Source organism: Topomyia yanbarensis, chromosome 1 (assembly GCF_030247195.1).
Source record: "Topomyia yanbarensis strain Yona2022 chromosome 1, ASM3024719v1, whole genome shotgun sequence".
NCBI classification, from domain to species: Eukaryota; Metazoa; Arthropoda; class Insecta; order Diptera; family Culicidae; genus Topomyia; species Topomyia yanbarensis.
In genome coordinates this window covers 46,798,414-46,816,400 of record NC_080670.1, presented here as the reverse complement: position 1 = coordinate 46,816,400, position 17,987 = coordinate 46,798,414, and the positions used below count along the sequence as shown (strand labels likewise).

Below are 17,987 nucleotides of genomic sequence, written 5' to 3'. Positions count from 1 at the left end.
AGCAAGAAAAATGGCATCAAGATAGCATTAAACACGTTTCAACTCTTAGTGTGAACGTAGTAGAAGCTAGTCATGCAAAAACTACCAATGGAGTTGCATGGTTATTACTTATATTAATTTTCAATAATCACTTAAACGCTTATTCTAAATGGCAAAATACATGTTTTCACGATTGTAACTTATATTGATATACATAAAATTGTAAGTAACATAAGATAAAGGAGACAATCATTATTATACAACGCAACAGTTATTTCATAAAACAAATATCCATCACGTCACTTACACCTAATCGTATTCAGATCAAACCCATCAATTTCTATTCGATTAATCGGAACACAAAGTAACACATTCTAGCTTCAATCGAAAGTCCGCCTGCAAGCAAGCGATCGCGTATACAACCCTGCAGCACTATCGAAACGGGCCCCGTTTATCCGCAATTTGACACGAACATCACGTCGACCGACCGAAACAGGATATCGGGCAGGACACGGTATATAGGTACTGAAACTGATGCTATTTGCATTCCACGTCAAGCACAGGCAGCACAGGTTGAGCGCTGGAAAGGTAGATTTCGCAAATGTGTGGGCTTATTGTACTACAGGCTCACAGCTACGAGTGGTTTGATTCACTCCCTTGAGGGAGACGCGTTGTAATTTGACGGCTGACAAGTTTCACGGGTATATCGAAACAAAAAAAAACATGCACCCAGGTTTGTTGTGGTTTCAATAAATTTTCCGCTTTGGGCAGATTTTAATCCCACAGGTGTTTAAAGTTGCATAATGCTGAGTAGAATAGTTCAAAGAATCGGTTATTTCAACTCAAATTCCGGTAAATTTGAGCAGCATCTTCCTCTCAATTAATTGCCAGACGAAATGTGTTCTTCATCAAATTTCATCACGCTATTGAAAATTATCTAGTGGACCGACCTTTTCAATCTTTCAGAAAATAAAATATAACCCATTAGTATGCTTTTATTTCATGCAACTTTAATAGTATAACAGTATGCTCGCAACTTAAGCTTAACTTCACTCATTAGATTCTGTACAACATCTGGCTGCAGCTTCTTCTATACGGAAATCTACTTTTTACTTCAGTAGTGCCTGCTTCATATTTGCCCATTATTTTTCGATGGCCATTAGTTCCAGTGCGTTGAGGGGGGGGGGGGGTCATGCCCCTGAATAATAGCACGAAGCTATATCCGGCCAGAATATCGTAAGCCCCTCGTGTTACTTCAACAGACGTAGCAGACGCTTCTGTAGTCATTCCTTGACGTAGATCACCCCATTTACAGTCCTGCTTGTCACGAACGGCGCACTACGTTTGCCATAAGAGCAAATCGCTTGCCAAATTATGTGTTTATTAGCAAATTCTGAAGTTTATGCTTCCTTACTTCCTCCAGAACATCAAACTTGTGCTGGGCGGTGAAGAACAGTAGCCCCGGAAGTCCGTCTTGACGTAAGTCTCATCATTCATGATGAGATAATGAGGCTTTGTCAGCAATTTTCCCACCATATTTTGCCATTCTCCACATTCTGGAGCCTTCTGCATTTTGTACGTATGTAGTCCCTTTCGGTTCTTGGCTCTCTGAACGAAATACTTGGATAGATTCATCTTATTGGCCACATTCCTGACCGAAGCATTGGGATTCCGCTTAAACGCTTTCACTACACGCTTGTGATCCTAATCTCCAATAGAATATCTATTCTGAAAGTATTTCTCATTCCGTTCGATGCTCAGAGTTTAGTAGGGACGTTTAATCACACGGCTCACCGTTGACTGCACGATTCTGAGTTGTTTTCCAATGTCCCGATGAGAGATTTGAGGATTTTCCAGGTATTTGCGCAAAATCAATTCGCAACGTTGTTTTGCGGGTGACGCCTATTTTCAAGAAATAGACAGCGATAAAAATACAGTGTAAACAGTATACACTAAACTACCTTCACCCAAATTTTCAAGAAAAAATTCCCAACTAATTATTTTCAACAGCGCTTCTTCCGTGATGCAATTTGGTGTGGGACACCCTTTAGTCACAGACACTCAAAGTAATAAATTCATAGATAAAAAATCGCAAACAGACCACTGTAAAAGCCAGCATGTTAAACTTGTATCACTGAAAAATGTACGAAATCGATAATGATATTATTGGCTTCGATCACCTGTTTTATCGAAACAAATTTGTAAGGTGTTCAATTTATTAATTAATAGAGAAACTATTCCTTTAATACTGAACAGTAAGAAAACATTTAAAATATTTAAATTATTTTTTATTTTCATGCTCAAAATTAAAGAAAAAGCGGTCGAGAAATGCACAATTAATTAATACATTTGTGACCCAATTGCAAAAAAAAATCAAGGATGCCAAAAAACTAATTGTGGACAATAATATGCGTTCTTTTGAAATAATGGCCACGAAGTCTGTACGGAATCAAATTGCATCACATTCGACTTACAGTGACTTTTTCCATTGGGTATTTTCTATTAAAATTTTGGATGAAATCAGTTCAATGTGTATTGTTTACATTGTGTAGGTTTCACTGACAATTGAGAAATCATTGCGAAAATGAAGGCGTAAGAACATCAGCGATTGACGGCAGAACACAGTGGGGAACTAGCGTGCACGGAAGCTGCATTCAGCTGTTTACGAAACCGCATTGTCTCGTAAGCAGCTTTTCAGCAGTTTCTTGGATTCCTTTTCTTCACTGTCCGTCATAAGTTCGACGTCCCTGACTGGGAAGGTACGAAAGCACAAGATGTCTAAATTTGTCACAAAACAATGAAAACTATTTGGCAGACAATTTTCTCGAGCGGAAACGAAGCACCCCATTTGTGACCAGGGCCATTTTAAGACAACTCGGCGCCCCTGGCCACAACTAAGGGGCCCCTATCATTGACAAGGTGTAAACAGATGTATGGTGGGATGGTTCTCCATGGCACTCTAAGACTTTTTCAAATTTGAGACAAGTAAGCCTAAAATTATGTTAATTTGAGAAAAATCTCAGCATTTTGTGCAATTTTTGTCGAGATTTGTACAGCCGACCAGTCGGCATATTCAGTTTTCGCTAAGATCTCAGTGAAAGCTGCAATTGTTTGCAGCGATTCGGGAAATATTTCGCTGAAGATTAGCAAACAAATGTCCTATCTATCAAAAATGATGTGATGTGCAACATTTCTGATGTGATGAAACTGGACAAAGTCGACATCCATCTTCAGAAAAAGCCACATATTCTCTTCCAATAAACATTCCGCTTCGCCGAAATCAATCAAGATATTGCTGATTCTAAGCATACAAATTGACTTGAGGTTCACTGCTGTTGCATCCTCGCTGTAGGAATAAAAAAACGGTTCTTTGTAATATTTTCCTTTTTTGTCCAAATCCGTTTTGTACACTCGTTTATTGAGTCTAGTTCGGAAGGAGGTAGAAAATGAACTAAATAGTACAACTTAAATCATAACTTTCCCGCTCACATATTGTAGCTAGTAAGGCTCACTACTTTTCGCCGTAGCGCGTCTACCTTCAATTCTAATCGACGTCATTGAATTATTCCAAAATAATTGCACTTTGCGATTATCGTTTAATCATAAACTGAGGTTTTGAATGTAACATATAAATAGAATCCCGTCGAAAACTTAGGGTCCATTCTCGATGCTCGCATCGGTAAAACCGAAATAACAAAGAAGAAAAACTACTTCGAAGCCTTTGAGAGGACCTTTGAAGATGAGCAACACTTGAAAAACCTTCTGGACAGTATAAGAAAAACACCTACAAAGATATTGAAGGCGAAGACTAACTGCCGATCATTTGTTCTTCGATAATCAATGAATAGAAATGGACTCTTTTCTGTGATTTTTTCAATTTTAATTTGTTTTAATGTAGCATTTTTGATATGAATTACAAAAAAATACTGAAATGGGCACTTTATTACCGAGACTGTACGTTAAAATTCTATTCGTTTGGATATATCTTCGTCTTCTTGACCACACGCTTACTAGAGGGTTTGCTTCGAAAAAAATGACAAAAGAGAGTCTACAGACGTGAGCAATTGAGCTCTTGTCAACCGATTTCACGAACACTAATACAGTTTCTTGGTTGAAAACAAATGGAATTGTTTGCCGTCTTTGTTTATTACATTTTAACGATATTCAATAAGCTAGAGATTACTGGGTAGGGAAAGTAATCAAAATTTAGAGCCATAGGTACTCAAGTGGGAGCAAAGATTTGAAGTATACAGATCGGAAAACTAGAAGTGGCAGAGTCATTAGAACAGGCTTAATACCTTACGGGCTTAACTTTTGTCTTCTGCTGATGGGGGTCGAGCTTAGGCAGCATAACTACGAATCACTCGGTTCTCACGGTAAAGAGGGACAAGTATGTCTTTGCCAGGAGACATGCTGGTGGACTTGAGTGTGTCATATTATGTTGCATTTGTCATCGGGCAATAGCAAGCACACTAAATACCTAAGAGAAGAGACGACAACAGGCTTCTTGCTCTAATGGCGTAATTTTCTGTACTAGGCTCTGCCATAAATCTAAAGACAACAAGAGTTCATCAGTGCCAGATTTCTTTTGCTTGCTTTTCACAATTGCTGAAAATAATTGTACCTCAAAGATCACACCTTTACCAAGAATTCATAATACTAACAGCATTTAAAAATTAAACTTTATTTTTATTCTTGTCTCCCTTAACGACACACGTAGCTATATCATCATTTTGGACTTTTATTCGATATGTTTGAATCATCAATATGAAAAATTGCCAGAATAGATTTAGCAGCATTGTTTTTTTTATCCCGTTTGTAAGTATTAGGAACGCTCTTGACTGGCTAAACGACCAATCAGAAGCTGGTTCAATATTGAGGTTAGGACTGAATCAAATTAGTTATGCGATTGTCTTCTCTTCTCTTAGCTAAATATAACTACAAAGAAAGAACATGGTGAACACCTGATGGCTTGAATAAGGTAATTCGGAACATACGGTGTGCATTTCTCTATTCCACGTGTAGTTTGACAGCAGTCATTACGGAGCTAGTTCAAAACCGGCAAACTTTTCTCGAATAACTTCGGATAAGTGCGTTAAAACCAACTGTCAAAATTCACTTTGAGGGGTAAATTCTTCTCAAAGCACAGCTGTTGACTACAAACAAAAAAGAAAAGTTTTTTTCTGTCTTTCGTTTCGTGATCTGTGCTTGGCCGTTATCGGTTCATTCGGTCTTTCTCCTAAAAGTGTATTTGCCCAGTTGGCTCTATGAAACCAAGTTGAATCAAACTGTTTAGCTTTGCGGTTCAGGTTTCACTCGCAGTGACCGCATGGAAACCAAAACTCTCCCCGGCACCGAAGTGGGATGGTGAGAGAAGTTGTTTGTACCGCACGCTGTACTCACTAAAAACATTCATACACAGATTTAAACTGCATTTGGCGGCTATGGGTGGTTTCATCCTGCCTGCCAACTCGCCTGCCGTTTCAAAATGTTTATTTTCTCATCTGACAACGATGATGTTGAACATCATCAGAACCGCGACGTCCCGCCGGGAGATGATGGTTTCAGCCGGTTCGAATAGCTATTGCTTCGCATGTGCAACTGCATCGTCGATTGTTTACATTGGAATTATTCAAAACAGCGCGATTTCAACTTAATCGACCGGTCGGTCGGCATGAGCCGGTTCAGGATGTTGGGCTGAACGTAGTCGCGGCTCACGACTGGATTCTGCATTCACCACCGTGCTGCACGGACAGATGGTTTAGATTGGCTAGAAACGAGCAATCACGGCCATCGAATTAGCGGGGAAACGTTTCACGTTAACGAGAGGTTCAGATTTTGGACGATACTATTCCTACTCTACGTTGGGTAAGGATTTGTAGTGCCATTATTTATATGCTTGGAATGTAAATATTTGCCGACGTGAATCACGAGCTTCGAGCATATCGCAATAAATAATAGTTTAACTGTACCCACCGAATAGGGGTGATTTGGAACGTGAGCGTTCTTGCGTGTTTAGAGGATTATTGGATTCTCGAAATTCATTAGGATTTAAAACGAAATAATAGATTATTCAAAACCAGTTCGGTTGTTGTCCAAAAACCCTGCTTTAGCACTCGACTTCGTCTCATCAGAATCCGACAGTAATTTAGTGACAGGACTAAGCTAGGGCCGGTTCAACCAAAAAACGAAAACACAATTTGTGTTTCTGAGCAAACCCCGTCCCCGATGTCCCGTAAGAAAAGAAATTCCAACACTAACTTAGCGAAAACAATCCGACACTAACTTAGCGACAGGCTAAGACCTTTTCTTATGGGACATTTGTCAGTCATTTCAACTAGCGAATCAAAATCGTTAGTTATACAGAGGTGTAGTTATAAATACAAACATCTCGCACACAGACTTGCGGAGACAAAAACAGTAAAACTAGCAACCATGAATATAAACCGGCATCACGAGAGATCCTATAAACATTGCGTAAGTTTTCTTCTTCATTTCCTCGCATAAAACCATCATGCTCGTTTAGCTGCACTTTTTGACAGTTCGCTAATGTGAGTGTATGTAAAGTGTCTGTAGTTACAAAGAATTCCAGGATTGTATAAAAGAAATAGAACCATTTGCAATAATTTTACAAGTAAGTGTCACGCTCTTCGGACATACGCGTGTAATTTTTCTATTCTGTAAACTCATCCAGGCTGCAAATTTTCAACATTTTCAATTTAATTGACCCTGTGAATATCTCTCTACTGGGGTATTGACTAAGTTTTTCAAGCAAAACTACTCTGAACATACTTCTTACTGTTCATGTAAGCTTGAAAACGCAAAACATGCCAACATTTGACCTAAACTGACCTCTACATAGCAGATGACAGCTTTGGTTGGTGAATGAAAAAGTATCAATTTGAAATGAAGACGTACGGACTAGTCAGGAAAATTCCGCCAACTTTTAAGTGAATGATTAAGGGAGGCTTTGAATTTGAGTCATGGTGGATTTAACTGAAAGTTGGCATTTGAAAATGAAAATTTGCACCACTGAAACTCATTCCAAACCAAGCATCTCCATCGAAGTGAGCTGACATTCCTTACAATAGCTACAACCCACCGAAACACAGTCATACCCACACATTTGCATGTTATAATTTATCGTTTTTGCTTCATGTCATAAATTTGTTCTCCTCTCTCAATATATCACCAATAGCAACAATGGCTCTTGGCACTTTGTACCAACCCGAGTTTTCTCCCACTCCCTCATCCCTCATGTCAGTTTTAGCAACCTTGTACCCTTACATCAAGCTTATCGATACATAATGGTAGAAGATTGATGATAGACATCGAAATAATCTACCGGGTTCAGTCTAGATATAGCCCAGAACAGTTTCCGAAAACCGGAAGCTCCGAAGTGGATCATGGGAGGGAAGCAACAGGCTTCGAATCTGCCTGTAACAAACATATTGGCTGCTTCGTGAAAAACGACAATGATGTTTTACTCACATACACGTTCATGAAAATGGTGTTACTCTACAAGTTTTTGTTTGTGCAAAATTTATCCCAATCAAAAATAAATAACAAACTTGTGTAACAATATGTTTGCTGTGGCATGTACAACTGATAGGATAGACGGACACACGGAAAGACGTTCAACCGTGTTTAGGGAGCTGTGTCACATCGTAGGAACACAAAATTCGGATCGATGGTACATTTTATTGTCACACAGCAGACAGTCATAATGATAATATCTAACTCTAGCCGACTGCCAACGGTGACGATGATTAATCGCAATTTTTCTTCTGTTTCTCCCTTTTTCCTGAAATACAGCAAAGTCATTCAGCTTGTCATCATCGAGGAGGGAAGCTACGAGAAGGACGTACTGTTCTACGTGAATATCGGCGAGCCCCAGCAAATTGGAGGTAAATTGTCTTGGGTGCGAACCAGTCAGTTGGTCTACTTCTGTCTAGTTGACAGTAATTTTTCGCGAAGAAGAAGAAAAACGACAATCTTTTCTCTGTTTTGTAGAATAATTCAAAAACTGACACCGTAGCCTCTAAGTTTCTTGTATATCAGTTTGTTTATTTTTATTACCTTCGACATGATCAACTATGGTAGATGGTATAATTTGACATGTTTTTGTAGTAATTAACCTTTGTTTACTTCTTTTCTTTTAGCTCAATTCAATATTCATCGGCTCTAATGCTCTGTGATGCTACTGTAGTTTGTTTTTTTATTGTATTGGTAATCTGACAAAAAATACCAGAACTTATTCGTGCACGTTAAGATTAAGTCATACACGGTGCTGCGGTGATTTTGTACTTTTCAAGTAACCTAGTATAGGTTGTAGATCTCATCAAATGGAACATAAAATGATGCATGAAAAATTTTGTACAACCTCAAAATCTTGATTTATAGCAAAAAAAAAATACTTTATGGGATGCACTGCGGTCATTTTTCAACTGATTTACAATTTTTTGTGTTTCGGGAAAGAAGATGAAATGGCCTTTCGGTATGCTACGTTATATTCTTTTGTTAAAAATACTACGCTGTTAAGGAACAACAATATGAAAACAACCATTATTTAGCGATTTTTTTTTTCATGAAAATTATGAAAATTGCTTAACATTCTTCTACAGAAGCGCCCTTGTTTCAATAAACATTTAGAGAGAACATTATTTTCCGGATCTAACGATCAAAATTGATTGAAAATTGGCAGGTATTAATTTTTTTTTCCAAATTAGAAGCTTGTTCGCATGAACTCTTTAGGGGTTAATGAGGCATTGTCAAAGATAACTTCAAGATAGAATGGTCACGCTTTTTTCATGCACCATTCACATGTGACCCCTCGGTGAATCCGATTCACTGTCAAGGTTACATTTTGGTATTAATTTCTACACAATGACGGCACGAATGAACTCATGACGAAGGAAGTTCATGTTTGACAATTCTCGGTGGTTTGTTTACTCTGTCAGTTGCGTGAGTTCGAGTGCTACGGGTGCTCATCTGTTTCATTCGAACTCATGTAATTCCCATGTAAACAAACCACCGAGAATTGTCAAAGGAAGTTCATCCGGCTCATTTTGTGGGGTTATGTCGGTTGATGTAAAACCTAATAATTGAACAAATGTCGTCTTTGCATGCGTCGTCCCGAACGTCGGATACATAGCAACATCACATTATTGACAAATATTGACATCGCATTTCATTTGTTTTGAATTGTACTATGTACTTTTATAATAATTCTCGACACTAGTGGTAAGAAAACTTTTATTATAAGTCGTCACACTAGACAGTTTTCATATTTTATATCATTAACCCTCCGGCACTCGCGCGAATGGCTTCTCGAATGAGCAGCCGCTGGTGCTGAAAGAAGATTTCGCTAGATTTTCTGAAGGTGTTGCACAAAATACAACGGCGCGAGTGCCGGCGGGTTAAAACGATTTGTCGCGAACACGAAATTATTGCGACACCGAAAATGTCATGCCAATTTTCTTATAATGTTTAAAATCAAACCAAAATTTTAGGGTAGTTTTATACATATATTTACTTCAAAAATCAAAAGAAAAGTTAATCGATGGAGCCTTGAGTGTGAAATTGAACGCATTTTCGCTTGATGCCCTCCATCAAAGTCTTTACAGTGTCATCCGGTACCAGTTTCTCAGTTTTTTTTTCCATTTTCTTAACATGTCCGTCTTGTCTTTGACTGTCTTCTTGCTCTTCCGAAGTTCCCGCTTCATCATTGCCCAGTACTGCTCCACCGGGCGCAGCTCCAGACAGTTTGGCGGATTCATGTCCTTTGGAACAAAATGGACAGAATTGGCCTCATACCACTCCAGGACACTTAGAATAGTGGCATGATGCCAAATCTGGCCAAAATAGCGGAGCTTCGTCGTGCTGCTGCAAGAACGGCAAAAGGCGCTTCTCGAGGCATTCAGATTTGTAGATCTCTCCATTTACTGTGCCCTTTGTCACGAAAGGCTCACTCCTCAGTCCGCAAGAGCAGATGGCCTGCCAAATGAAATATTTGGAGGCGAACTTCGACATTTTCTTCTACTTAAATTTGTCGTCCACATAGAACTTGCTCTTGCCGGTGAAAAACTCCAACCCCGGAATTTGCTTAAAATCGGCTTTTATATACCTTTCGTCGTCCATCACACAGCAGCCATATTTTGTCAGCATCTTCTCGTAGAGCTTCCGTGCCCGAGTTTTAGCCCTCGATTGTTGCCGCTCATCGCGGTTTGGGAAGTTCTGTACCTTGTATGTATGTAGTCCAGCTCTCTTCTTTGCATTCTGGACGTAGCTCTGCGACATGCCGATCTTTTTAGCTAAAAAAATGGCTTGAGACGTTGGGAATTGCTTTAATCATCCGCTTCACCTTTCTCTTCGTCTTTTTGTTCTCCGGTCCCGATTTTCTTCCAGCTCCTTTGCCGTGGTCCAACGTCAACCGCTCCTGGAACCGCTTCAACACTCTGGAGACGGTTGAATGGTGAATGTTCAACATTTTTCCCAACTGCCGGTGCGACAGGTCAGGAAAGTCCAGGTGTTTGGAAAGAATTTGTTCTCTTGACTCGCGTTGGTTCACCTCCATTTTCGTTGAATCGAAAAACACGACTTCGAGTTTGCCAGCATGTAAACAATACACATCAATGAGAAATTTGGTTCATTTTTACTCAATGCAATGGTAAAAAAGTTATGCCCTGTTGAATGTGTCGCAATAATTTCGTGTTCGCTCTTTAGTATTACATATAGAACGTTTCGTGGGCATTCTTCTACACATTCCGGGACCAAAATAAGGTCCCACTTTTATTAAATAAATGACATTTTTGTTGTGTGTGTGTTTTAAGTGTAGCCAGAAAATGCGAATTTGTTAAGGCGAAGCGATGCCAAAATCACAACAAAGGTTCGGTTATGTTCGGCTATGTTCGGGTTACGTGCAGCATCTGTGTGTGGTTAGAAAGCACTATACCAATATGAGATAGCACGCACACAAGCGTATCGTTCAGCAATCAGCTGACTGATTTTTGCACCACGTGTTTCATTTGTTTTGAAAAATGAAAAGGTACAAATTTCCCAAACGAATCAAAATTCCGTGAAGAGAATCTATTCATCAGCTTGTGCTAACATGCCTGCATACAATGATACAATTTCTAAGCAATCTGATATAAGACATTCAAGTTACAAAAGATTTTGTCTTGCGCGCTAATGCAATGTTTTGATTTTGACGATGAAATTAAAAGAAGAAGCAGAAACGACGGCGGCCATTTTAGCTGCCACCTTGTGGCTCTATTCAGCATGTCCTTAAAGCTTACGTTGAAAGACAGGATGCAAAAAAATCGTAGGATTGTTTATTGTTCACCAATGCTGTTTGAATAGGGTTGCCACCCCTCCGGGCTTGACCCGGAGACTTCGGTTTTCGGGAGCGATCTCCGGGTCTCCGGGTTTTACATCAATTTCTCCGGGTTTGGTAGTAAGATGCATAGGTTCAATATTTTTGGAATTAATTGATTCTTTGCACAATATTTAAAAAGTCTAAGTTCACTATTGCTCTGGTTCAGATTTATTTTGCCCGACTAACCTTTCGTTTCAAAGTGGCCAAGATGAGTTCACCAAATATTGCTATATTTCTTTCACAAAGCAATGAAAATGAAAAACAAATAAAATTACTACAAATTAACCTTCCGGCAGTCGCGCTAGTGCACTGAGTGCACTCTGCTCTGAAAATCTAGCGAAATCGTCTTAGGGTACCAGCGGCTGCTCGTTCGGCAGGCCATATGCGCGACTTCCGGAGGGTTAAGGAAAATAATATTTCACCATGTGCTACAATTGAAATGTTACATTCCACCAGGGGCGGCGAAACACTTTACGCGAGAGTGGGTAGAAAGCATAGGGTGAGGGGTCCATTAGTAAGGATTTTTACCCTTTTCGCAATGCACACGCTTACATCACATTCACATTAAATCATGTTCGTTTATGCAAATGGAATTGTGGTACATCGTTGTTTTCAAATGTGTGTAGTGCGAGATACATGCGTTGCACATCTAAATTTTTTCAAATGGTTCAAAATTTCGAGTGGGTAATTACCCACTCGGTTATTTTCGAGTAGGTAGCACTACCCATACTTCCCACGCTTTCCGCCGGCCCTGCATTCCACTAAGTCGTTCAAAATGGTGCAAAAAAGTTATTTGTATGCAATTTTACCAATTCATTTCACTCATAGTGGTGCTTATCACCAGCTGCACTAAGATCTAGCAGATTTATTCTAATCCAACTGACTAGGTCAACATCAAACGAGTTCTTCCGGTGTTGTTGCTACTCCGGCAGTGACCCTTAACTGGGCTAGGGAGGTGAGTTTTGCCCCTTTGTTGCGAAATGAAAATTTGTTGGTGATGAATAACCAACACCACATAATGTGATGCCGAAGCTCTGCCTCCTTTGCTCTCGTTTTCCTGTTAGTTGTGGAGGAGAGCAATGCTCATTTGACTTATCCTCCACAGTGTGAGTACACCACATTAAACCGATAAAACCGTTCTCAAACGTGAAAAATTTACAGATTTACTTTAACGTAGTAATAAAAAGCGGTTAAAGTGCTCTAAAATGACGAGCAATCGCTTTGATTCCAATTTCTGTCTCGTTCCACTCAAAATCCACTACCTCCCAGATCAGTGAAAATATCCGGGTTAAAGCCTCTCCAGAGGTGGCAACCCTATGTTTGGATGGTAACGACGCTTATATTCAAGGGGCTAGAATACGCTTGCTATTACTGGGTTCACTGGTTCACATTGCGTGGACCACACCCCCTGCTAGGCAGCCATTTTGTCCTAGCCAACATCTGCCTTTGTTAAAACCAAAACAACCCAATGCTATTGCACGGGCGACATGGGCCTAGATGCGGCTAGGCCCATCATATGTTGACTACTGTCAAAGTCTGTATATCTCCATAGCGGATGACAGGAGTGACGCCCCTCTAGTGGACCATGAATGATGACTGTTTTATATGGAACATGGTAATCTTGAGTTTATCTTTGGCATTGTCGCGTACGGTAGGATTCTAGAATTATATCTTCCGTTATTTTATCCACCCAAAAAAAAATTTAATGCCGAAAGTTCTTAAAAATGTTTGTTTTGCAATAAATCAAGATTTTGAGGGTCTATTAAATGGATCAAACGTGGTTTTGTGTTCTATTTGACAAGACCTACAAGCTTTAACAGATCACTTGAAAAGTTCATTGATTTTTTTTTATTTTGTCGCACCGTGTAAATAATTACTTTGATAATACTAACTGAAATCATTCTGACTTTCTCACCATTATGAGACACGTACACGGTATCATATTTCGATTCATCGAAATTTTTCAGAGGCAAAAAAAAGATTTCTTTATATACTGAGTACTAACCAGAGTTGAACATATTCTACTGAAAAACAATGGACAGTGGGAAAAAATGCACCCAATTTTTTTTAGAAGGCTAGATAAAGTTTACCAAAAAAAGGTGTAAAAACACCTTTTTTGGTAACCTTTACGGAAATATATGAAAATGTCTTAAAAATTCTGATATGCACATGACTAAAAAATTGATTGGTGGTATTCACACTGACCGCAGGGTACGCTTTCATGCTCGTTTTGCCCAAATTCCCCTTTTTGTATGAGTTTTTATTCAAGACTGAATATGGGGCTGACCAAAGTTAGTATTTATTATTTTAAAACATCCAGAGAATCGACTAAAGATAGTTATAATAATCTTCTGGAACGCGTATACCCATTTTACCCCATTTCTTTGCACAACTTCATCAGGAATCAGGAATCAATAGCGTCTGGTTCCCCATGTTGATTGGAGATTTGTGCGTTACCAAGAATCGTCTTTTCATAATTTTCCTGGTGGGAACGATTGGGGAAGTGGTAAGGTTACCCGATCAGAATGAAATAACAAGATTATAACAGAACACATTTTTTGTAACATATTGTGTTATAAATTAGGTCTCGTTAGTAGTTAAAATAACAGAAATTTATAACAAGTAACAATGCGAGTTATAGTTTTGAAATATTTTTGTTATGTGTTTCTGATCGGGTAGGGGTAAGGAGAATAACGACACAGAACAATTAAAACAGAGCTTTCTACACCCCCGGAGGGATCCTGAATCCTGCAGGTGCTACAATAGCAGGAATGAAACTTGAAATTTTTATTTAAGCAGTGAGCTGGTGTATCAACACTCCCGAGGATATATTGAGATAACAGAACGACAACACCCCCGAAGAGATATTGTCATTCAAAAACGGCTAAAACTATAGCTCTTCACCACATTGGGTAAAGGAATAGCGTATCCTTCAGTTTCAGCTATGTATTGTGTATGGCCAACCAAAAATCCGGATACGTAATTGCATTACTACATGGCAGTTGCATATCAAATGATATGATGTTCCGTAATCGGATTCACAAAGATCATTTGAATAATACTCAGCGCGCTGAATAGTAGCCATGGGATAATTGAGTTTGCAATGTCCAGTCAGTTCCCTGACTAGAATACTGCAGTTGTGCTTGGAAAAATGCAACAAATTCTTTGACATTTTCGGACTCACATCCGGCAGAAAAGTCTTTGGTTGGCATGTTCGGATGCTGCCCAAGAGCGAATCTTGTGCATTATCCTACTTATCGACAGTGATAGAACTGGTTCTGGACCAACGAAGTCAGTCGCAGCGCCAGCTCTAGCCAATTCGTCCGCCCTTTCATTACCAGTAATACAGGAATGACCAGGTACCTACAGAAGGTAGATAGCATTTGAAAGGCTAAGTTCTTCGATTTGAGTTTGACATGCGATTACTAATATCTCGAATTTGCCGAAATAAGTGCTTTCAGGGCAGCCTGACTGTCAGAGCAAAAATAGCTTCTTTTACCGTAAATTCTCTGTTGAAGTGCGCATTGTACGCCACACAGAATCGCAAAGATTTCTGCTTGAAATACGGTACAGTATCTACCAACCGAATGATATTGGTTTAATCTCATTTCATGACAATAGACACCCGCACCGGCTCGGCCTACCGACAAATAACCGTCAGTATAACAAACTACGTATTCTTCAAGTTGTCGCTCCATCTAGCCCGAGATCCATTCCTCCCGAAAAGGAATTCTCACCTTGAAAGTTTTAAAAGGAAAACTACATTCGAGTGTAAGGTCACTGGGAGCAAATGTATATTCATCCCAAGTAACCATTTGGGGCCACAGTCTTGTATGGCTAGTTGCACGATCTATCGGGTTACTGTTCCAGAGCCCAGTAACGTTAAGACGGTAAGCACAAGAAAGTGCTTCTTGTTTCGGAAAGACATGTAGTGGTTTTATGTTCAAGAGTGCCTCTAGAGCAGTAGTAGGTGTTATCGAGAACGCACCAGTCATCGCCATCAAGACCATCCTCTGAAGATGGTTTAACTTTGATTGGATTGTCATGACTTCTCCCTTCTGCCACCAAACGAGGCACCCGTGTGCTAGTATTAGTCTAACAATTGTTGTGTAGATCAATTGAATGTACTTGGATTTGTGTACCCAAGATTTGCCGAAAGTGTGGGAAATCCACGATCTCTCTGCTTCACGATGTTGTTTACAACATTGAGAAAGCCTTCTCGCTCAAGCAATCTAGCTTGGGTGTATTCCTAGATATTGAGGGTGCTTTTGACAATGTGTCCTTCCAGTCTATTCTGGAAGCGACGCGCGGTCATGGGATACCTGCATGTATCTCAGGTTGGATAAACGCAATGCTTAGTAACCGCATACTTTGCTCGTCACTGCGACAGCAGAGATACGGAAGTTGAGTATTTGCGGTTGTCCTCAGGGCGGCGTTCTGTCACCTTTGTTATGGAACTTAGTAGCTGACGGCTTGTTGAAGAAACTCAATGAGCTTGGATTTCCAACCTACGGGTTTGCTGACGATTACCAAATACTAATTACTGGATTTTGCATCGGAACAATCTTTGACTTGATGCAACAGGCATTAAGAGCTGTCGAACAGTGGTGTCGACAAGTTAAACTATCAATTAACCCAAGCAAAACTTCAATGGTTCTTTTCACGAAGAAGCGAATAACAACCGGGGTTCGTCCCTTGCAGTTCTTTGATTCTGAGCTGCTGTGTGCAGATCAAGTCAAATACGTTGGAGTCATATTGGATTCCAAACTGAATTGGTCTGCTCACATTGAGTTCAGAGTCAAGAAAGCGTGCATGGCCTTCGGGCAGTGCAGACGAACTTTTGGAAAGACCTGGGGTCTCAAACCTAAATACATCTATTGGATTTACACGACAATTGTACGTCCAATACTGTCATACGGATGCCTTGTGTGGTGGCAGAGGGGAGAGGTGGTGACAGTCCAGTCAAAGCTAAACCATCTGCAAAGAATGGCGCTCATGGCGTTGACTGGTGCTTTCACCACGACTCCGACTGCTGCTCTTGAGGCACTTCTAAATATCAAACCATTACACATACACTTAAAACAAGAAGCACTATCATGTGCATACAGACTGCAGGTTACTGGGCTTTGGAACAGTAATCATGTTGATCTTGCTACCAGTCATACACGATTGTGGTCACAAATGGTTACATGGGGTGAAGATATTCTTGCTCCCAGCGATATTACACTCACTTGTAGTTTTCCTTACAGGACATTCCATGTTAAGATTCCCTCTCGAGAGGAGTGGTTGTCTGGCTTTATGGAAAGACAACAACAAACGCAAGTGGTTTGTTACACTGACGGTTCTCTGATGGAGGGACGTGCTGGTGCTGGTGTCTACTGTCGTGAAATGAGACTGGAACAATCTCACTCACTAGGTAGATACTGTACTGTATTCCAAGCAGAAATCTTTGCGATTATGTGCGGGGTGCAATCGGCCCTTCAACTGAGTTTGTCCGGCAGAGTTATAAACTTCTGCTCCGATAGTCAGGCTGCAATCAAGGCCCTTAGCTCAGACAAATCCCGGTCCAAGCTAGTGATCGCGTGCCGAACCCAAATCGAAGAACTAAGCATTGTCAACACTATCTACCTTGTCTGGGTGCCCGGACATTGCGGTATTACTGGAAATGAATGGGCTGACGAATTGGCCAGGGCAGGTTCAGCGATTGACTTCGTTGGTCCTGAGCCCGCGCTGCCAATTTCGACAAGTTGGATAAGGGAAAAAATACGGTCCTGGGCTTCGTCCGAGCACCGCAATTATTGGAGAAATCTACAAACGTGTCGCCAAACAAAGGCGTTTCTAGAACAACCATGCCCAGTGGTTTCGAAAAATCTCTTACATTTTTCGAAGCTCCACTGCGGCATGCTGACCAGGGCTTTAACCGGCCACTGCAAACTCAATTATCACATGGCAACTATTCAGCGCGCTGAGTCTTTTTCATGTGATCTTTGTGAATCCGACTACGGAACTTCATATCATCTGATATGCAACTGCCCAGCGCTAGCGCAATTGCGATTACGAGTCTTCAGCCGTCCTTATATAGACGAAACCATGTTTGGTCGACTGAAACTCAGAGACATACTAAAGATTCTTATCCAATGTGGTAAAGAGCTTTAGGCTTATTCGCAGGCAAGTTGAACTACTTGTGAGTTTAATTTACCTGTTGTTTATTTTTTGTTTTGTGCTGTTTTTCCCACCCTTCCAAGTCTACTTCCCCACACCTCCTTGTCCTTTCCTTCCGCTCAGGAAATGATGAAAACACACGGCAAGGCACAAATCCCCGACTATGTACGGGGAACGTGCCATTTGAGCCAATATATTCTGAAGGTCACTGGGAGCAAATGTATATTCATCCCAAGTAACCATTTGGGGCCACAGTCTTGTATGGCTAGTTGCACGATCTATCGGGTTACTGTTCCAGAGCCCAGTAACGTTAAGACGGTAAGCACAAGAAAGTGCTTCTTGTTTCGGAAAGACATGTAGTGGTTTTATGTTCAAGAGTGCCTCTAGAGCAGTAGTAGGTGTTATCGAGAACGCACCAGTCATCGCCATCAAGACCATCCTCTGAAGATGGTTTAACTTTGATTGGATT

At 40.3% G+C, this 17,987-nt stretch overlaps 1 protein-coding gene across 1 annotated transcript in view; it reads left to right on the top strand.

Annotated features, from left to right (window-relative positions):
* The window catches only part of LOC131677539 (sodium/calcium exchanger 1-like), a 296,789-nt gene that overhangs the window by 109,352 nt on the left and 169,450 nt on the right, over nucleotides 1-17,987 (top strand). The window contains exon 2 of the mRNA XM_058957421.1: nucleotides 7,795-7,886. Coding sequence (XP_058813404.1) covers nucleotides 7,795-7,886 — 92 coding nt within the window. The remainder of the gene's footprint in view (nucleotides 1-7,794; nucleotides 7,887-17,987) is intronic.